Below are 22,599 nucleotides of genomic sequence, written 5' to 3' on the forward strand. Positions count from 1 at the left end.
GAGATTAAAGAAATGAGGCTGAACAGGAGTTTTATACAGATGTAACCTTAATAAAATGGAATAACTTTAGTTTCTACTGATTCTAAGAAAACACAGCAACACTTTTATTTCACTTCAAAGTTAATAAAGGATTTACTTTTAACTTTATACTAGTTTTATATGTTACTTTACTTTCTGTTGCACTTTCAGTATCTGAAATTGAATAACTTCTTATCAAGCTTCAACAAATAAGGACCAAATAAAAGTACACCATTACAAATAAATGTTTAATCTTCAGGTTTAAGGTGAGTCTGGCCTTTATTTTAAGTTTATACACTTAAAAATGTGTTTCAGATTAACATCTCTCACTTCAGATTAGTTTTCACACATTTTTTTACACCAAACGAGACTAATCGCTATTTTAAACCTCCCAACTGGAGAGTTTAACTATTCTTCACAAGTTTGTTCACCTTCCTCGTCATTTGTGCAAAATAAAGCTTCAAAAGTGACCTGACTGCCTTACTAACACCTCCCTGGAAACAGTAGCACTCCCCAACCCCCAGGCTGACGGTTGGCATCCTCTACTCCCTCAAATCCCGCGATAACTCACCCCAGCCCTCCCGCTCTCCAGCCCAAGCCTCGCGATAGTTCCTGCAACTCTACCTCCGAAGTGTGGTTGGATGGTTTCTTATCTTTTAAGACCTTAAAGTCAACGTAGATGATAAAAACGAAGGTTTGTCGCGTGTTTATTTGTAAATATGCACACGGCTGAGAGAAAAGACAGTGGCTCTCTGGTGGAGTGGGCCCAACTATGTGTATAAATCAACTTTATGACCATGTTTTTGTGTCAAATTATTACAATATATGCGGCAAAGTCGTTTAAAAAGTAGTGCTAATGTTTATTTCGATGCTTAATGCTGACATGTGTCGCGCAAAGTGGTGACACGTGAACGAAAGTTGTATAAAATTGCGTAAATAGTGCAACTTTTCTGGTTTCTTGGTACATTTTTCCTGCTTTTTCGATTAAAGGCGATGAATAAACGGATATAAGTGGCTCTTGCATCACGGCTGCTGATGCGTTAACGGCTCGGTACCGGGAGGAAGAGCAGAGGAGGTAATCCAGTAACGTCCGTCTGTGCGTAAAGACAGAGATGCTTGGTGGCCACGTCCCCTTGGAGACTGGAGAGACAACACGTGATGAGCTTTACTTATCAGGTTTAGAGGGTGAGACACCGAGACACGCCGAGGGAGAAACGGGGGGACGGAGCCTGGAGTCCGGGCAGGAGTTCAACCAAACTTCATCTCCGAACCAACATTTTCCTCTCGACGACTTCTTCCCCCGAGTTTTTATTTTTTCTTACTTCTTTCCTCCGGGAGAGGAGAGCGAAGGGAAGGGAGGAAGAGAAGCAGAAGAGGAGGAGGTTGTGGAGGGAGGGGAGAGGAGGAGGAGGAGGGAGGAGGAGGAGGAGAAGCCGGAGTAAAGTTTGTCCAAGTTTGCACATCCCTTCGGAAACGCCATTTTGATTCCTCTCCTCTTCGGAGCAAGTTTGCAGCCTCTCTTTCTCTCCCTTCTTTTTTTTTTTCTTCATCCCCTTCATCATCCACCATCCCCGCCGTTCATCATCATCATCATCGCCCCCACCACCACCACCATCATCATCATCATCCTCGCCACGATGTCTCGGCGCAAGCAGCCCAACCCCAACAAAGTCAAGCGTAAGTGTGCTTTTTCTGCCTCTCCATCGCTTTATTTTGATGCTTTCTGGCTCTGTGCGCGCACTTTAGTCGCTGTTCGACCTGTTGCTCGTTTCTGTGGGAAATGTTCGGACTTGTTGCGGCTGTTAAACTAAACTTTGGGCTGAGATGTGGAGACGGTGGGGAGGGATACTAGTTTTTCTCTCCTCTCCGTGTTGCTTCCTAGTTTGATGCGCATCCAAGCGGTGGAATTCAACCCCGTGTCTCTTCCTCATTGAGTCTACTTCAGCTAATTATCGAGAGCAACTTGTGTTTTCGACTTTTGGTGCAACTTTATCCCCCGTGTGCACGTTTCGGGCTGTTACTCGGCGGTTTTGCGCCACGGGAAGGGTGGCAGGAGGGGTTCAAAGTCTGCTCTCCGCCGGAGTCGAGCATCCATATCTCGGGTGCACTTTGGTCGGAGCCTCGCTGCTAGTGGCCATGTGTAAAGCTACCAGACACCAACTTGGCAAGGTAACGAAAACCAGCGGTGCTGCTTCCTGTGTTGTTTCAAATTAAAACACCTGTTGCTGCGCTTTTTGAGAAGGGAAATTGGCAGGATGAAACCTTAACGGTTATTTAAGCTATCCAGCCTCTGGGAGCAGTTTGCTTTGGTCAGTGTGGACGCTTTATTAACCGTTTACTTTACGTTTACAGGCAATGTAAATGTTCTTAAAGAACGATGGCTTCAAGAAATACTTTTCTGGTTTGGTTAGTTTCATTGTTGAACTTTTATGATGTAATAATGCTGTGATGTTTTTTTCGTGAACATGCTTGTTTTACTTCTTCAAACCTTCATTTAAAAAGAGCTTAAAAACTGCTCCATATCGGATTATTCCAATGTAAACAACAATGTATGACGAGACTTTCATAACTGCTGTAACGTTGAAGTTTTACGTTAAAAGAAAATCGTTAGTTGTATTTTGAAAAGAGACCACCGGTTTCCGCTCGCGACCTGGCTAACTGCCGCTAGCTCGACGCTGCTGTCGTGACCTTGCTCAGACATATTTAGCCAGAAAGCGACCCCTGTTCATTTACAAAGCGCACCAACACGGCGCCGAGGCGGCCGATAAGGCCGATCCAGTCGGTGTGTGCCAGTTTTTACGGCTGTTTGGCGACTTTTCGCCGCATTTCGGAGAGTTTTCCACCGTCTCCGGGTGCGCGCAGCCAGCAGCAGCATCGACGTGACGCCTGTTGCATCCACCACCTCCTCCTCCTCCTCCTTCCCCCTCCTTAGTCCCTCTTTTCTGTCTTTCGACATCATCCCCAGCTTTAACTTCCATTTTAAACGTTAACTCACTACTTATTTGCACTCTTCCAACCGTCTACTGCCTCAAACCGTCGACTTTGTGAACTTTTTTCGAGGCTAAGTTAGCCGTTAGCCTCGTCGTTGGTTTTTTTTTTCCGTGTTGGTACACGGTGAAGGATGCTGGTCGGGCTGATAAATAACTACAATAATGCGGTTTTACTGTGTCAAAGAGTTTCTTATCGGTGAACTGGGTGAATGATTGATGGCCGGGGTTTGGTTTGGCTGTTGGCAGAGGGAGATGAGATGGACTGATGAGCTCTTCCTCCCTCTGTCTCAGGGTTGAACTGGTTAGATAATGGTTGCTAGGGATTTTCTACCTCCCTCCTCCTCCCTGCTGAGGAACTTTAACTCCACTTTTCACCAGAGACGGAAACTTCTCAAACATTACCTGTTCACACGTTAAAATTTAAATTGATTATAAATAAATGGCGTCACGTGTCAGTTCAGTAAACTTAAACCGTTTCTGCTGCTTCAGCCTCACTTGGTCAGGTGTGACCTGTAGCTTATGTGGCTAATGTTAGCAGCTAATTTAAATAGTTTTCAGACTTTTCTACAGGTTTAACAAGTTATTTAACTTGGTTAGATATATCTAACTTCAAGGTGCCATTGCATTACCTAATAGGGGGTTCTGTTTTTAGTTCAGCTTCTTTTAGACATTTATACCCATTTGTAAGGCGTAATGGTGAATTAGTGATGCTAACTTTAAGTTTTCATCACCTTGTTTTTATTTTTGACCGCCCTTTGTAGGCAGTTAAAGTGTATTGTGGTAAATTATATCCTTTATCAGCAGCTTATCTGGTTTTAGTACCAAGACTTTTTTGTTGGACCTTTTGTAATCTGTAAAAGTTCTTGTTGTGCAAGTATTAGTTCGCCATGTACTCCTGACGTTCTGATTTACTTTAAATGAAAATCAAAGTGTATCCATGTGTTGTGGCTTATAGTGCGTTTAGAGCATCTTTGAGAGGTTTTGATGCATTATTTTCCAATGTTAAAGCCAAATAAATGCAGCTTTAGGGGAGATTTTGTGCGTTTATCCTGATATATCAATGTTGGGGACATGTAACTGGGCTTGATGCAATGTTCTTTTTTCCGTTCCCCGTGGTCTCCTATATTAACTTTAATTCCTTTTCTACCTAGAAAAATACCTTTTCAGCACAGGATAGGTTGTATTTGTGCAGCTCAGAAGTGTGTTTATTAAACTTTTATTGTGTGTTATGGTAGATTTACCTCCTGTGGTGTCACATCAATGCATCTATTGTTCTCAGAATCGGGTTTATGTCGATGCTACCACTCATATGGGCTTGTAATGCGCCTCCAGTGCTCAGTTTTGTCTTTAGGATGCTGTCTGGTTATGTGAATGTTTTTCCGTTGAGTTTTGCAGCATTTTGATCCATAAATGTGGTCCAGATACGACTGTTTCTCTTCTGATGTGATTCTACTTTATGTTGTGGACACATGAGGCTCGGATGAGTGTGCGGTGCACCTTAAGGGCTCGTTTTTTAACATTTTTCCCAGGTATAATGCGTGCTTTGAGTGTTTCAAGCTGAAGTGGAAGCTTTCCTGTGATGATATCCCTCATATCCCCGCTGAGCTTGGTCCTCCTCTCCTCCTCTCCAGTCAGGAAGAGGAGGAGGAGAGATCCGGATGAGCAGTTAGCATTCCATTACGAAATTCAACACTGAGGCCGAGCTGGGCCCTCGGCGACAGGCGCTGATCTCTCCCCTCTTTCTCTCACGGACGGCTCTTCTTGCTGAGGGGGGAAATTTTAACTGGTTTGGTGGAGCGGAGGCGGGGTTTTCAGATGGAGATGTGTGCTGGGTGGGGGAGGAGAAGGGGTGTTAATCAAAACATCAAAGTGGATTCCTCCTGTGGGCTCGGATGCTGAACATTTAACTTTCTGTCTTAAAGTGGTTTGACTGCTCTGATGTTCGATAATCTTTATTTTAAAGAACACCCCCAGAGTCACGTCTTGAAGGCGATCGGCAAATAAGATTTAAATGATGACAAATGGTTTATTGGAAAAGTTGTGAAACCTCTTTATCCTGAAACCCGACTGCATGACTGTGAGTTAATCACAGAACAAAGACGATGCAACGCCCTCCTGACGGGAAGAATTCCTCGCCTTCTGTCGCAGATATTGATCACTGTCACAGAAAGTGGAAGTGATCAAAGTGTTATTGACACTTTTTAACTGCCCGTTTTTCTTTAAGCCGCTGATGTGCGATGATGTATTTGATGATGTGTTCGGTGCAGCTCGCACGCACCGAGGCGCAGAGTGTGTGATGTGTGTTTATCTTCTATTGTGAGTGCGTTTTGTGGGAATCTGAGACCGACACTCAGCCTGCAGTCACAGTCATGTGAAGACATGATGCAGCATGAAGCGAGGGATGCTTGTTTTGCTGCGTACAGGTGGAGGAGGAGTGAAACCAACCGACTGTGACTTGGTTTTATCTCCTCTTCATCATTGCCTCACTGCTGGTTTGTTTCAGCAGCCGCTCCAGAGCTTCTTTAACTCCGAGTTTCACTCTGATGAGTCAGGATTCAACCCTTTGTTTCTACTTCTTCAGAAAGGATCATAAAACTGATCCAAATCATTGATTTAGAAAGATAATCAAATATAAATATTAAATAAGTGAATGTATTATAAGGTTGATATTGAATAATGAATGAAAAATGTAAAAAAATAGTTTCATATTTTTAAATATTATTGACTTAAATTTACATTAAATCCTCAAGCTATTATATATATATGAGGGATTTAGGTTATTGTATATATGGTTATAATAACCTAAATCACCTAATATATAAAATCTACATTAAATTATGTGTTTCTTACATTTGGAAATTTAAAAAAGAATCCTAATAGAGTTAATTTTTTAAAAGTTTTTTTTATCGATAAGGTCTTTAACTTAAAGTTCTGATTAATTTTAGAGCTTTTATGTTTGATCTGTTTGAAGCGGAGTCGTTTTTCTGTTTTATGCTGGTGGAATCTTTCTTTCCAACATCAAATTAAGGGTATGATTGATTAATGCAGACGATGATAATTACTCACCAGTGTGTGTATGTTAACTGTGTGAATGGGGGAGTTAATGGGAGTTTCAGAGGGATGTTTATGTCCACGGGGACAGAAGTTAAGCAGCTAATTAAAAGCTGTCATCCTCCCCCCCGAGACTGTTGTTGTCTCCACATTAACACACACACAGAGTCTGGATCACATGACGATGTCTGATTGTGCGAACGGACTGAAAGTGCCTAAAAATCCTGTTTAAAGTTATGATGCTGCAGCTGATGTTTGAACCAATCAGAGGGCAGCGGCTGGCAGGAGTCACTCAGGTAGCAGCAGCTCCTCAGACTGGAGGAGAAGGTGTAGTAGGAGGTGGATGTACTCCTCCTTTCTTCCTTCCTTCCTTTCTTTCTTTCTGCTGGCCTCTCTCTTTCCCTCTGCTCCCAACCTCTATTTATAGCCCCGCCTTTTTTTAGATAAGATTATGTTCCATCCCCCAACAGACGAGGGGAAGAAGAAGAGGAGGAGAAGCTGGGAGTTTGGAGTGAAAGTTGATTCATAAACCTGACCCATTATTTTTATCATTTTACTAATTACGTTAATTTTGTTTTCTTTTTGCAAGTTACTCCATTAAAACAGTTAAACTGCAACCTGTGGTTATTAGCATGATCAATAATTCTGATTGCGATCTTCTTAATGAAATAACTTTTCTATAAACAATGAAAAGTACAATTCACTTCAAAGTGAGGATGACAAATTTTCAGCTCACAAAGCAAAATATCCGGTAAAATCACCCAAAATGTAGTTCAACTGCTACTAATAATTATTTACGTGATCAATAATTCTACGTTTCTTTATTAATGGTTTTCTCTATGAAATGGCGGTAACAATGAAAAGTACCTGATGACCGTTTGATTCTTTCCTCGTGCTGAAATAGTCATTTTTATTGTAAATTATTAACTAAAAAGTAAATAAGCCAAATATCTGCAGATTTATTGTCAACAAAGACGATTAAATTCAAAACGAGGACTTTTTCTGGAAAAGGTGTTGGTGTCTTTCATTTAATTTCCTATTTAAATTATTTTACGGCCAACACGTAATGTTCATTGTGGTGTTTGTAACGTTGGAGCGTTGTGCAAAATATCCGGTAAAAGTGTTAAAAACCAAAGAAGATTCAGCTTACATTGGAAAAAATATCCGGTAAAAGTGTTAAAAACCAAAGAAGATTCAGTTTACATTGGAAAAAATATCCGGTAAAAGTGTTAAAAACCAAAGAAGATTCAGTTTACATTGGAAAAAATATCCGGTAAAAGTGTTAAAAACCAAAGAAGATTCAGTTTACATTGGAAAAAATATCTGGTAAAAGTGTTAAAAACCAAAGAAGGTTCAGCTTACATTGGAAAAAATATCCGGTAAAACTGTTAAAAACCAAAGAAGATTAGGCTTACATTGGAAAAAATATCTGATAAAAGTGTTAAACCAAAGAAGATTCAGTTTACATTGGAAAAAATATCCGGTAAAAGTGTTAAAAACCAAAGAAGATTCAGTTTACATTGGAAAAAATATCCGGTAAAAGTGTTAAAAACCAAAGAAGATTCAGTTTACATTGGAAAAAATATCTGGTAAAAGTGTTAAAAACCAAAGAAGGTTCAGCTTACATTGGAAAAAATATCCGGTAAAACTGTTAAAAACCAAAGAAGATTAGGCTTACATTGGAAAAAATATCTGGTAAAAGTGTTAAACCAAAGAAGATTCAGTTTACATTGGAAAAAATATCCGGTAAAAGTGTTAAAAACCAATGAAGACTCAGCTTACATTGGAAAAATATCCGGTAAAAGTGTTAAAAACCAAAGAAGATTCAGTTTACATTGGAAAAAATATCCGGTAAAAGTGTTAAAAACCAAAGAAGATTCAGTTTACATTGGAAAAAATATCCGGTAAAAGTGTTAAAAACCAAAGAAGATTCAGTTTACATTGGAAAAAATATCTGGTAAAAGTGTTAAAAACCAAAGAAGGTTCAGCTTACATTGGAAAAAATATCCGGTAAAACTGTTAAAAACCAAAGAAGATTAGGCTTACATTGGAAAAAATATCTGGTAAAAGTGTTAAACCAAAGAAGATTCAGTTTACATTGGAAAAAATATCCGGTAAAAGTGTTAAAAACCAATGAAGACTCAGCTTACATTGGAAAAATATCCGGTAAAAGTGTTAAAAACCAAAGAAGATTCAGTTTACATTGGAAAAAATATCCGGTAAAAGTGTTAAAAACCAAAGAAGATTCAGCTTACATTGGAAAAAATATCTGGTAAAAGTGTTAAAAACCAAAGAAGATTCAGCTTACATTGGAAAAAATATCTGGTAAAAGTGTTAAAAACCAAAGAAGATTCAGCTTACATTGGAAAAAAGTTTTGAGCTTTGTTTGACCTTTGATGGTTTGGTCGTAATTCCTTCACATATTTAAAGGAAATGATTTGCTGGTTTCCTGTGTCAGAAAGGGATGAGTTGATATTTGAGCTGTGAAATTACGGCTCCATCAGGACGAAGGCTGTTGTGTCTGGTTTGGATGCAGACGGGGAGGTGAGGAGGATGGCGGGCGGGGGATGGGCAGAAGTCAAACTCTTACACCTCTGGCTGGACCAGATGGCTTTTCACCTTCCCCCTCTGGTCTGAACCAGAGAGAAACCGCTTCTGACCTGAGGGGTTCGACGCCATCGTCTGAGTGCTGTTATTTAGATGCAGATGAAGGCAGCGACTGTGTTGTTTTCTGATTCTTTTGGTCTCTGTTGTTTAGTCTTTTTTGCATTTCTTACTCATTGATTTCTTTTTTTTTTAGAAATCTTTTCGCCTGTTTTAGTTTTCTTGCTAGTTTAGACTCTTTGTAGTCTTTTAGTGGTCCTTGATTCTTTCCCACATCTTTGTGGTATTCTGGGTGTCACTGACTTGTATGTCGGAGCTGTTAATACTCAAGTTAAAGGCCCGGGGGCCCCTTGACTCTTAGAAACCCAGGGGCCTCTGGTACCTGATGGGCCTGTGGAGCAGCAAGTCCTCGCTCCAGCCGATTATTTCCATTCTGACGGATTGTTGCTGATCATCGGCTGAAACTCGTCACCACACAGTTCAGCCCCACATGTTTGTAAAGCAGGAAGTGATGTCGTAAATGCTCCTTGGCGGTTTGTGAGTCAGTGTTTTTGGATGCTCACTGAGGCTGAAGGTGCGCTGATGAGTCATCGGCACTCCTGAATGAGCGAAGAGCTCGAGGAGAATGCTGAAGATTCGCTGGACAGAGAAAAGTTGTTGATTTCTAGCTTTTAGTTTCAAAATAAAAGCCTCAAATTTCCTCCTAAAACTGCATAAATGATCTGAACTGATCTCAATCTGTGTTGATAACTCATGATTATAATATTGATCTGGATCTCCAAGTTATTGGATGAGAGTTTCACGGTTTAACAAGTAGATGAAAAAGTCTTTAACCGGTAAAATGATTAAGTGAGCTCTGAGAGACGAGAAGAAGATGAGCGTCATCCGAGATGTGGGACGAAGCAGGACGCACACTCCCAGAGTTTAGTGTGTCGTTTGACCGGCTCCTCCCATGGAAGTGTGTGTCTCTGTGGGATTGATGTCACCACACACACACTCAGGCTCACGCACACACTCCACAGGCCGCTTTGCGGTTTCTTTGCTGGGTTTAAATTTAGGCGAGAGGCCGCTCACACACACACACACACACACACTCTGGTTGGTGAGTTAGTCTTTGAGAGGACTCGAGGTGACATAAGTCATCTCAGGACCCCGAATCATAACTTGATTCTAACCTGAATCCTGAACTCAGGCCGGAACCTTCGAGCCGGTCCTCACAAACATAGAAGTACCCACTTTTTCTTTTGTCTGTCGACTGTTTTTTCGAAGATGTCGGTTCGTGTCGTTGGCGTCGGACTGCGTTTCGAGTCCCTCGCTGGAAACTAACAGGCAGTTTTTCTTGTTTTTCAGCATCTCCAATGTGAAGGACTTCTTGTTTTTGTAGATTTCTGAGTGTGACGTGAACGTTTTGAGGCTTTTTACACATTTTATTGATCATTTGTTTTAGTTTTGTTCGTGATTGTCGGAGTTTGAGTTTCGTCTTTTTGTGTCTGTAAGAACGTTTCATTTCTTTATCGCTGAATTGTTGGTTCCAGTTATTATTTAGTGTTCCCATTTAAAGGGTCGGACTTCTTTAAGTGATTTTCTCTCATAAATCACTTTTTTCCATAGTTTCTCTGTGTTTTGCAGAGATTGTTCATCCCAGATTTATGAATATATTCTGTCGGTCTGTTCTTTGTCCTCCGGCGGGTTCACATAGTTAACCTGTAGGACTGTCGGATGTAAACTCGCTGACCATAAAGTGTGGAGACTTTGTCCGGCCCTGACCCCGGGAGCTTCGTTTACATAACTCGGCTGGTTTGGAGCCGATAAGCCAACAGTTCAGTTCTGTTGCAGGTTTTTAAAGTCATTTTTGGTTTCTTTGTGGAAACTTCAGCATCTTGTAGCTCCGCCCACCTCGCGCTGAGTGGCGGTCGGTGTTTTTGACTGGTTGAAAGTTTCCTGGAAGCTCGCAGCAGCAGAGGATGAACAACATCTCTGACAGTTACGTAACGTCTCTGATAATAAAGGCTTCGCTGCAGCTCACACATAGAGAGGAGCTATTGTTTCTCCACTTCCTCCATCTCCTCTTCTGCTCTCCTGATGAGAGGCTGCTTCACTTCCTGTTAACCCTCCAGCCTTTCTTCTTCTCTGACTCCTCTACCTCATTTTCTCTCCATGGGAGGAACACGTTCTTTAATAGCTTAGCATCAAGCATCAAGAGTTTGTACTTTTCCGCCTTTCAGAGCACCAATGATGAGTTTTTGTTCTTGTGTTGGGATCGAACTGGACCAAAGTAATGTGGAAAACAGTCATAAATGTAGATTTATTTGATGTAAAGCTGCTATATTAAAGCAGGAGTCATATAGTGACTGATTTCTTCCTTGTTACAACACAGCATTGATCATTTACAGCGGCGTTCCTTCACTGTCGGATGAACAGAATCATCTACAGGCTGTTAGACGTTATCAAAGGTTCACGGTCGGGTTCGCTGTTTCAATCCCACTGGTTTCAAATTGATTTATAGCAGCTTTTCAGTTTAGATCCACTTTTTTACCCCAACTCGTTACTTCCATGTGACCCAATTAAAATTAATATCCAATTCATGGTAAAACAATCGTAATCCAGTCAACTCCAATTGAATAAAGCCCAGATTAGTCCAATTCATGCAAAGTCAAGAAAAAACACTGAAACTTCTCTTTGATCCGGTTCCTTGTTGATGTTTAGTAACTTACCACTAACTTACCACTAACTTACCACTAACTTACCACTAACTTACCACTAACTTACCACTAATTTACCAGCACTAGCATAAATGGACACCGTGTTGGACCACAGTTTTTAAAAATAACAACTTTCTGGGATCGTTTTTTATTAGGCTGCAGACATCAGTTTAATTGATCTTTTCCCTTTTTGTCCCTGCCTTGTTGCCGTAAGTTTGACGAGACGTTGCGGTCGGTCATTTGCACCCTGATGGATCGCTGGCCTTCCTGGTTCTGGTGTTTAAAGGGAGTTTTTCCTTCCCACTGTCGCCTCGTGCACCTTCAGGATGGAGGATTCAAATAAAGTTTTGAGGCAGTCTGTTGGTTTCCTTCCTTGGTTTCGGAGCTCTGCATAAATCGGACTAAAGTGGAACAGTTGAGCTGAAACTGCAGCTCGACTCGTCAGCTCTGATATTCTTTAGTTTATGGTCACATTTTGCAGAGTTTTCCTCATTGAAAGCAGCTGAATTCTCCACTGATTCCTGTTAAAATGAAGAAAATGGAGTGTTTCTTGTGTTCTGAACAGGCTTATGGAGGTTTATTTGAGGAAAATACTTTGAAACTGACAGGATAGCGGCGTCAGAAGGAGAATAAAGGGTGGAACTGCTCCTTTAAACGAAGCAGCAGCAGGTTGGTCTTTAACGCATGAATCATAAAAGCCAAGATAAGCTTCTGTAGCATCCTCCTCCTCCTGCTGCTGCCTTTCATCTCCTCGGCTCCTCCTCCTCCTCCTGCCTTCATCCATTGTGACATTCTTTCACAGCCGAGGCGCTCGGACTTTGGACCGGCAGTAAATACGGCTTTATTTGCAGCCAGTGGGTTGAAGGTGGCTCTGAGCGTGTGCGATGGCGGCTGCTGCGGCGGTAGTTAGCGCCACAAGCTGCTTATCAGCAAGACGCTCTCACCACACCCACACAGGCACACACTCAGAGCTGCTGGCATCTCATACAACAGGTCTGTCCTACATACGAAACCTCCACCCTGCGTCCATCCCTCCGTCCAGCACACCTTCAGTGCTGCCATGGCAACGCCTTCAGGCCAAAGCAGGAAGTGATCGCTGCTGCTGAAGTTTGGGCGCCTGATGGCGGGGAGGAAAGGGTTAACGGCTCTCTCTCTCTCTCGGTGTTTGTGTGCAGCTCGCTCGGCCTCCTCCCTCGCTCGCTGTTCCTGCTGACTCGACGGATCTGTCAGCTGGCGAGGAGCGGGAGGGGGAGCGAGCATGCAAATAACAGCGGTGGTTGAATCAATAAAGGTCGATTTGAACCGCAATCACTTCAGGCTCTGCCTGTTTGATGTTCGGTTAAGGAGGCAGACAAATCCTTTCCCTGTTTCCTTCTCTTCTTTCCTTGCTTTGTGTCCTTGTTTCCTTTCCTCATCTGTATCCTTTGTCCTTGTCTCCTTACCACCTTCCTTCTGTAATTCCTGTTTTCTTTCCTTCTGTCCTTATCTGTGCTTGTTTCCTCCCTTTATATCCTCAGTTGGTTTCCTCTTCATATCCTTGCCTCCTTTTCCTCACTTTGTCATTTCTCCTTGTTTCCTCTCCTAGCTGCTCCTGTATCCATCCTCTTCTCTCTGTAATTCTTATTTTCTCCCCTCCTTTTTCCTCACTTTGTCCTCTATCTTTGTCTCGTTCTCTTCTCTCCTTGTTTCCTTTCCTCACCTGTATCCTCTCCCTCTTTTCTTCTGTCCTTGTTTCCTTCCCTCTGTAATTCCTGTTTTCTTTCCTTCTGTCCTTATCTGTGCTTGTTTCCTCCCTTTATATCCTCAGTTGGTTTCCTCTTCATATCCTTGCCTCCTTTTCCTCACTTTGTCATGTCTCCTTGTTTCCTTTCCTCATCTGTATCCTTTGTCCTTGTCTCCTTACCACCTTCCTCTGTAATTCCTGTTTTCTTTCCTTCTGTCCTTATCTGTGCTTGTTTCCTCCCTTTATATCCTCAGTTGGTTTCCTCTTCATATCCTTGCCTCCTTTTCCTCACTTTGTCATGTCTCCTTGTTTCCTTTCCTCCCCTGTATCCTCTCCCTCTTTTCTTCTGTCCTTGTTTCCTTCCCTCTGTAATTCCTGTTTTCTTTCCTTCTGTCCTTATCTGTGCTTGTTTCCTCCCTTTATATCCTCAGTTGGTTTCCTCTTCATATCCTTGCCTCCTTTTCCTCACTTTGTCATGTCTCCTTGTTTCCTTTCCTCCCCTGTATCCTCTCCCTCTTTTCTTCTGTCCTTGTTTCCTTCCCTCTGTAATTCCTGTTTTCTTTCCTTCTGTCCTTATCTGTGCTTGTTTCCTCCCATTATATCCTCAGTTGGTTTCCTCTTCATATCCTTGCCTCCTTTTCCTCACTTTGTCATGTCTCCTTGTTTCCTTTCCTCACCTGTATCATCTCCCTCTTTTCTTCTGTCCTTGTTTCCTTCCCTCTGTAATTCCTGTTTTCTTTCCTTCTGTCCTTATCTGTTCTTGTTTCCTCCCATTATATCCTCAGTTGGTTTCCTTGCCTCCTTTTCCTCACTTTGTCATGTGTCCTTGTTTCCTTTCCTCATCTGTATCCTTTGTCCTTGTCTCCTTACCACCTTCCTCTGTAATTCCTGTTTTCTTTCCTTCTGTCCTTATCTGTGCTTGTTTCCTCCCATTATATCCTCAGTTGGTTTCCTTGCCTCCTTTTCCTCACTTTGTCATGTCTCCTTGTTTCCTCTCCTAGCTGCTCCTGTATCCATCCTCTTCTCTCTGTAATTTTTATTGCCTCCTCCTCTTTCCTGGTCTCCCCTCTTCATATTTTTGTGTTTTTACTTGAAGAACGGCTCCTTTTGGCTTCAGAAAGCAGCTGTATCGCCGTGCTTTGCCTCTTTGTGCAGACATGTTCGGACGCTGCGTGATGATGTCGCCGTTTTCCAGCCGGGGCGGTTGGCGTTGTTGGAGCTGAGCAGCAGCATGTGAATGGAGCTAACTGCTTCCATAATCCCCATTAATCTGACTGTTAGCTGTAATCTGACGCACGCGCACACACACATCACTGCACACAGATTAACACGGGAATGAGCGCGCACACACACACGTGCGCGCTCCCCTCCCTCCTCTGCACAGGTACCGCTGTTTGTTCTGCAAACACGGGGCACGCCTCGTTGCCACGGCGACTGCAGCTCCAACATGCCCACGGACTTTCGTCTTCCTTTGACACACAAGCGCTTTCAGTCTGTGCTCACATGAGTGTGTGGAGGAAGAGGAGGAGGAAGATTACGGTGGGAAGTTCGCAGGACTGAGGTTTCCTCATCTCGGAGGGTTCTGGTGGGTTCAGAACCGGTTCTGGTGGGTTCAGAACCGGTTCTGGTGGGTTCAGAACCGGTTCTGGCGACTCCCAGAGGGCAGAACGTGTTGGCTGTGGAGTTCTCGGAGGAACTACGAACTTTCGTACGAATTTTTTAGGGATAAATTCGCTCTACGAACATCGATGATTGTGTCGGAGCTGGTTGATATGCGCGTAAAAAGAAAAGTTTTAGATTTATTCTACTTTTATTGGTTTTATTTGTTTCTTTCTCTTAAAAAAAAACCTCCACATGACAAAGTTTTGTTTTTATTTGAACAATAAAACGAATAAAAGAAAAGTGACTACAAATTAAACAGTTTAAACTCTACATGTTAATAAAATACAATAAAAAGCTCTGCCATTGTTAACGATCCTGAAAACGTACTTTTCTGAGCACGTTTCTCAGATGCTAAACGCCGTCAAGCTAACCTCTGCTGTACCTGGATAAACCGCGACTTCTGCTCCGTATAAATGTCAAACATTTCTTCAGCATCATTGTAAACTCTTCCCGCCGTGTCACACGGACGCGTTGAAAATGATCCCACGAAGTCACCTGCTCTGTCGCAGCTCCGTCTTTAGCATCTGGTTGTTAGCCACTTAGCTCCCTCTGGGCCGGAAGCCTCTGTCTGAGATGCTAATTAGCCGTTAGCTGCAGTAACCTTTGAACAAACTGCGATGGTTTGTTCCAGGTCTGACTCTGGAGAACCGAACCGGTTCCAAGCAGCAGCAAACTGGGCCTTTACTGTGTTTGGGTTCCTGTGGGAAGGAAAACCAGAAAGTATTTTGTTGCCCAGCCCTACAGGCTGTGCTGGATTTTCTCGTTTCATGTGTTGAACATCGTAAATCGTTTGCAAAGATTAGACAAACTTTGTTTGCTGATCTTCTATTCTTCCTCTTCTCACTTTCTTCTTCATGTTGTGATTCACGTAACTTTTAACGTGGCTTATATGCGATGATTAGCTGATCCCACCGATAATCACTGGTACCAACAACTAGCGCTGAAAAGACTCCTCTTCGTCCAACTCTCCCCGACATGTTCTGCTCAGCGGTTGTTTCACACGGACAGTTATTACTGTCGCACAACGTGTGCACGTTTGTAGCAGCAGGGGAAAAATGAAGGGGAAAAATATCTAAAGTTTGAGGGCATTTCAAAGAAAAGTAAAGAGAAAGTACTGAACAGTGTGTCCACTGTAAAAGCCAGTTAGCTTAGCATGATAGCTTAGCGCGATAGCACAGTGCTGCAGCATCTCAGCAGAAAGCAGCCGGTTCACATATCGAGTCCACTGAGCGGAACAAACACAAGGGAACATTTCACGTTAGCATTTTAAACCAGTCGGCTTGTTAGCTGAGAACAAATCCGATTCCTAAACTACTCCAGTACCCAGATAATGGTTTGCTGCAGCACATGGAGCCATGTGGCAGGAGGGGCCCTCGTCTTCCTCGTTTAATTCCACATCTGTCATTTCCCCTCCTCTTCCTCCTCCTCCAACACGTGTGAATGTCTCTCTGTCCTCCGTCTGTAGACCAAACGTCCACAAACACTCGATATGATGACTGTCAACAGGCTCGCCTTCTTCTTCTGTTTAACCGTTTGGAGTTTAAAACGAAGACGATTATTTGATGAAAGTTAACTTAAAAATGGGGGGAAACAACTAGTTCTGCTTGTTGGTGACAGAAAAGTGTGTTTGTCATGGGTGGGTCTGCCGGTGTGTTGTCTCAGGTGTGAATTGGGGGGTTTGCTTTAGTAGGTGTGCCCACCAGACTCCATTCAGCTTTTAGTTGAAAATGACAATAAACCATCCCCTGGGAAAGTGCTGCAGCAGGACACACAAACACCTACTTTGGTGTGTGTGTGTCGCCCAGAGGCAGACACACAAAGACCGAGTCTGAATCTTTTCACTCGACTGAAACCTGGTCCTTCTGAGCACCACGCCCTGCACACACATGCACACACACATGCACACAGGATGAAGGCTTCTTCTTCAGGTTCTTTTTCTTTAAAGAGGACGAGGATTGAAAGAGAGTGAAAAATGATGAGAGGAGGAGATGCAGGAAAATGAAGGAGAGATGAACTAAAAGAATAAAGAGCATCTTTGGTCAGCCGTCAGCTGAGCTGCATCATCTAATTACAACCGGGAGTGTGCATGTGTGTGTGCGCGTGCGTTTCATATGAAGGCTGTATTCTTCTGACACAAAGCTGACCATTATCGAGGGAAGAGGGGGAGTTTCTCTGCGCCCTGCTTCATATTGTTTTAACTTGTGTCCACATGTAACTCGAGTCTTGCAACACAACTTTTTCATGCAATGCATGCTGGGAAATGCATGCAAATAGCTCAACAATGAGGCGTCTTAATGAGCTCAGTGAACCATCCATTTCTGGTTGCTTTTTACCCTTTTTAAGCTATGAAATTGACACTTTTCCAGTAAATTTGTAGTTTTTGAAAAGGAAGAAAGTCTTTTAAAGCTTAATAAACATCGTTGTTATTGATTAGAAATATTTTGGTTAATTACTTTTTCAGTTTGGTCCTTTTTAAAGAAAAAGTAGTTTAAGAAATTTGCTCTTTTTCAGCAGAAAAGCTGTGTGTTGAATAAAAGAGCAATTTTAAGTTAGTTTAATTTGTCATTTTAGACAGATATTTGTAAAATTTATGTCTCAGTAATTAGACTGTCTGATGATTAATAAAGTTTTCCACCAAACATTTAATCACTGATTAATATAATTATGAGTCGAAGCTCTGTTTTAAAGTGCATGTGAACACTCTTCGGCTCCCTTTACAGTTGTAGGATGTAACACAACTGCCATAGATCCCTGTGAACCCTGCACATGCACAGCCGTGCACATGAATTTGTTGCGTTGAAGAGGCCACGAAGCCCCAACAAATGTAAATTAAAACAGTTTGTTTCCAACACACTTCAAAAGCAGCTTTAACAGTTCGGTCTTATCCAGCATCTTCTGGCCAACGAGAGTCTGTTCTGACCGGGTCCAAACTTTTTATGATTCAGGCTATTTGCTGCCGTTTTTTGATATTTAGCCGGACATTTCTGTGCTAACGTGTAAAAAGTCCTGTTAGCGAGGTTAGCGCTTAGCCTGACGATGACGCACATTTCTCCGTCCAGTTGAAGTCTGGAAAGATTTTTCCCAAAAAGTAAATTTCTCAAACAAAAGAGACAAACGCTGTGAACGTTGAAGCTCGTTCAGATGATTCATGAGAACAAACCAGTACAAGCTGCAGTTGGAGCCTCGAGGCCTCGCTGCATGCTAAAACACGCCGGAGCGCCGGACTCATTGAGCAGAGGCTCCTGGTGCGTTTCAGGTGATAAAGGAGAAGGTTTGCTTTGCATGCAGCGACGATGAGGAGGAGCTGGGCTTTAAAAAACAAAGGAGGAAGATCTGCTGCGTGCCGGGAGCGATGAAAGTCTGCCTCCGTGCTTTACAAAGAAAGCAAGGAAAGCTGCAGCTTCTTTGAAATGTTTGAGAGTAAAACAACCTGACCTGGACTGAAAAGGGTTTTCCTTCCAGCATCGGATCGTCTCACCTCCGTAAAACAACTCAAAGTGACGATTAAGAGCGCTAAAAAATGCAAAATGGAGACGACACGGAGGCAGACTCTCTAAAGGACAACATAATAAGAAGTAAAACAAGCACAAAGATGACGTGAGAATGTTTATTCTCCATCATGCAGAACCGGTTCTGCTGAGCTGAACCGGTTCCTGTAGGTGGAGGAGGGCTCAGCCGCTCTGAAGGACAACAGCAGCCTGTCGCTGTGTTATGGATGTGGCCAGCTGTGCATGTGTGTGCACGTGTGTGTGTGCACGTGTGTGTGTGCACGTGTGTGTGTGCGGGGGTTCCCTCCTCTTCCTCCGACACACAACTTTCTGTCCACCCGCAAATATGTGTGTGTGTTATTACTGAAACATGCACACACTCCCAGCTGTGTTAGCAGGCGGCGTGCATGTGCCAGCTGCTGCGAGCGTGCACGAACAAGCCATGAATGTGTCGCTTGTTGAGCAGAGAGACAACTGCTGGAGGAGGAGGAGGAGGAGGAGGAGGGATGGATGGAGAGATGAAGAGGCTCAGAAAAGGAGATCTGAGATGCCTCAGCAGCCTCAGATCAGCCCTGAAATGGGTGAAGAAGCAGTGAGGATGTAGCAGAGCCTTCGGTTAGCATCAGGACAGGAAACGCAGGGGCTCCAAATCTGCCACCAAACATCCACCAGTGTTCGACGGCTCTTCGGTTGAACCGAACCGAAGTGAGGCGTAAAAATGGGCCCAAACAGACTTTAAGGGGATCAGAATCCCCAGAAAAGAGCCACAAACAGACAAAAGAAGAAGCAAAGTCAGGGAAAAGGTGAATAAGAACCATGAATGATGGTGATATATGGTTACGGGTGAGAAGAAGAGCGGAGAGTGCAGCATAAATCTGAGGCTGCTGTGTTTGACGGGTCCCGCAGGGTTAAAGTGGCAGCAGCACAAATGTTTGTCAGGATCTCTGGTTCCAGGTTAGCATCTGCTGACCGTCCTCACAGGTTAGCATCTGTTAGCGCGCCGCCGATGAATGGGAGCCTCTCAGGGGTCGCTGGCTGTCCCTGACACCTGTTTGTGTGCGAGGCAGCTGCTCGCCACGTTCACTGTGACTCCGCCCCCACACCACCTCCATGGCTGTAATTACAGAAAGCTGGAGTAAGGGGAGGGTGGAGAAGAAGTCCGACTGAAACGTGATGAAGATGTTCATTTAAAGCGTTGAAATGGACACGAGCCGCAGTGGGTCCGGTTTCTGTTTGTGTTGAAACGTAGAAAGTATCTGCAGGTCTGAGTGAGACCAGAACAAGATGCAGAAGGCTGTGATGTGGCTGAAATCAGCGTTTCACACTTATCATTCATCAGGGTTCAACCGCCGTCTCTGTAGAACAACGAGTGCATTAACCCAACGACCTGAAGCTTTAAAAACTTTAAAAACTACAAATACCATCAAGGCTTCCATCAGGCCACAGCTTCAGTCTCTGATGTGAAGGTTTTCCTGACGCTGCAGCCTTGGTCCAAGTGTCTTTAACCGCGTACTGTTAAGAAAACGGACATTAAACTGTGAAATGATCCAAACATGCTAAATAAAACGGGTATAAAATTATGCAAAGTGACCAAAATGACAGAAATGACACATCAAATGACCAAAATGTATGGATAATATAATAAAAATAAAGTGTAAAATGACTAAATTAGAGATAAATTGACCCAAACTACAGAAATTAGACGTAAAATGACACAAAACATGAAATGTAAAAAAATAAAATAAAAAAAGATTTGATTATAAATACAAATTTAGATGGAAAACTTTACAAAAAGTGTGTAAATTGACAAAAAATCGATGAATTAAGAAACAGGAGAGGTAAAATGACAGAAACTAAACTTTGAACAAGTCAAAAATAAAGTGTTAAATCGGTGATAAAAGTCATAAATCAGTTTTAGATTAAATTTAATGACGTTCACTTTGTCTTTATGACCCACTCTGCCTGTGTTGGATGTCAGATAAATGTCCAATAAATGCGCTGGGAGTCAGATTTGGTATCTGACATCCGGTGGCATGTTGTGGCGTCGCAGCTGGATCATAAGTTAATTGAACCGGGACACACCCAGCTGGAGATGTGGCGTCTCTTTGGTAAAGGTTGGCTCATCTGAGGCTCCGTTGTACCTCCTGCTGTTATCCTCTCTGTGGGCTCTTTTCCCAGAGGATCAAACTGTCCTCCTGGTCTTTACTTTCCACGTTACGGCAGCCTTCTTTTCATGTGTGAGGGCCCAGGTTCAGAGCTCAGACCCTCCCCAGCGTGAGCAGAAACCTCCCAGCTGCTCCTCTTCAGAAGTCAGCTGGTGGCACTTGGTGCAAACCTTTCATTTTCTTGCCATTCCCGTGTTGAAATGAGGAATCGGCCCGCGATGTGAGACAGGAAGCATTACTGCTGCGTCATGACGGGCTGAGGCATCAGGCTGCAACCAGCGCATTTAAACACCGTCCACACACACTGGCCGTCCTGTGGCCATCCTTTCAGCCATCCTTTCAGCCATCTTTCAGCCATCCTCCGGCCATCTTTCAGCCATCCTTTCAGCCATCCTCCGGCCATCTTTCGGCCATCCTCCGGCCATCTTTCGGCCATCCTCCGGCCATCTTTCGGCCATCCTCCGGCCATCTTTCGGCCATCCTCCGGCCATCCTTTCAGCCATCTTTCAGCCATCCTCCGGCCATCTTTCAGCCATCCTCCGGCCATCTTTCAGCCATCCTGCAGCCATCTTTCAGCCATCCTGCAGCCATCTTTCGGCCATCTTTCAGCCATCCTCCGGCCATCTTTCAGCCATCCTGCAGCCATCTTTCGGCCATCTTTCATCCATCCTTCAGCCATCCTTCATCCATCCTTTCAGCCATCCTCCGGCCATCTTTCAGCCATCCTGCAGCCATCTTTCGGCCATCTTTCAGCCATCCTCCGGCCATCTTTCATCCATCCTTCAGCCATCCTTCATCCATCCTTTCAGCCATCCTCCGGCCATCTTTCGGCCATCCTCCGGCCACCCTTCGGCCATCCTGCAGCCATCCTCCGGCCATCTTTTGGTCATCCTTTCAGCCATCCTCCGGCCATCTTTCAGCCATCCTGCAGCCATCTTTTGGTCATCCTTTCAGCCATCCTCCGGCCATCTTTCAGCCATCCTTTCAGCCATCCTCCGGCCATCTTTCGGCCATCCTCCGGCCATCTTTCGGCCATCCTCCGGCCATCTTTCAGCCATCCTCCGGCCATCTTTCGGCCATCCTCCGGCCACCCTTCGGCCATCCTGCAGCCATCCTCCGGCCATCTTTTGGTCATCCTTTCAGCCATCCTCCGGCCATCTTTCGGCCATCCTCCGGCCATCTTTCAGCCATCTTTCGGCCATCTTTTGGTCATCCTTCGGCCATCCTCCGGCCATCTTTCAGCCATCCTGCAGCCATCCTGCAGCCATCCTCGCACATGTGGAAGGTCTCAGAGGCACGTTTATGAGCTCTGGAGATGTCACTCAGCACATGATGAGACTTGAGCACAAAGTTAACCAGTAACTGCACGTATTGACTCGTGTGTGTGTGTGTTGATAAGGATGCTCGGCAGAAACATACCGAGCCACAAAGCTGAAACCGAGAGCACAGAGGGAGTGGAGGTGTTGATGTCCTTGAGGCAGGAGTCGGGCAGCATGCCAGCCTGGCAGCCTATCTGCTGTCATCTTACATGAAGGGTGGCAGGCGGGGAGCCAATCAGGGCAGAGTTTGGTTCAGGGAGGGCGCTCAGGATCAGCAGCGAAGCGGCTCATCTGGTCTGACGGGATTCTGTCTCTCCGAAGACGTTCACTTCTTTCTTTCTTGTCTCACTTCCTTTTTCTCCCTCCTCAGCCGCTGGATCGCTGCGCTGTATCAGCGAAACGTGTGGAGCCGCGATTAAACGCCCTGCTTCCTGTAAAACTAAAGTCCAGAGGCCCTCTGAAAGATCACACGGCTCAGATGCTGGAAGCTCTGGGCTGAGGAAGTTTATTCTGATTCAGTTGCAGATGTAAAAGTGACACAAAGTTGATGGATCTGGTGCTGAGATGCGAGGGTTCGGTGTAGTTTTGTGATAAACTGAATCTGTTGTTGTTTAACAGGTGGAGCAAACACTGGTTTTAGTCCACATTCATGCAGAAACCGGCAGAACTGGCCTGATATTTCTTACATTTTCCAAACTATGAAGTAAGTCTGTATTCATCCAAACTGTAAAGAACAAAGTCTGCGTCTATAGAAGCGTTCATAGAAAGAAAGTCGTCAATAAACCAGATTTTCTAAATTACTCATTAAAATCTTTTTACACATCAACATAACTTTTTTTAATGGCTTTAAAGACCAACGCTTCACCATAAGCACATT

General features: G+C 43.8%; 1 protein-coding gene across 4 annotated transcripts in view; it reads left to right on the forward strand.

Moving 5' to 3' along the window:
- Positions 1–1,057: 1,057 nt before the first annotated feature.
- The window catches only part of rreb1a (ras responsive element binding protein 1a), a 60,299-nt gene continuing 38,757 nt past the window's right edge, over positions 1,058–22,599 (forward strand). The window contains exon 1 of one of the 4 annotated variants that reach the window (XM_072378626.1): positions 1,058–1,695. In XM_072378626.1, the coding sequence (XP_072234727.1) occupies positions 1,656–1,695 (40 nt within the window). In that variant the 5' untranslated portion in view covers positions 1,058–1,655. Of the gene's footprint in view, positions 1,696–1,935; positions 2,188–22,599 lie in introns of those variants that run through there. The other 3 variants (XM_072378625.1, XM_072378627.1, XM_072378628.1) reach the window with 3 other exon arrangements.

Source organism: Leuresthes tenuis, unplaced genomic scaffold (genome assembly GCF_036924035.1).
Source record: "Leuresthes tenuis unplaced genomic scaffold, fLeuTen1.0.hap1 SCAF_24, whole genome shotgun sequence".
NCBI lineage: Eukaryota > Metazoa > Chordata > Actinopteri > Atheriniformes > Atherinopsidae > Leuresthes > Leuresthes tenuis.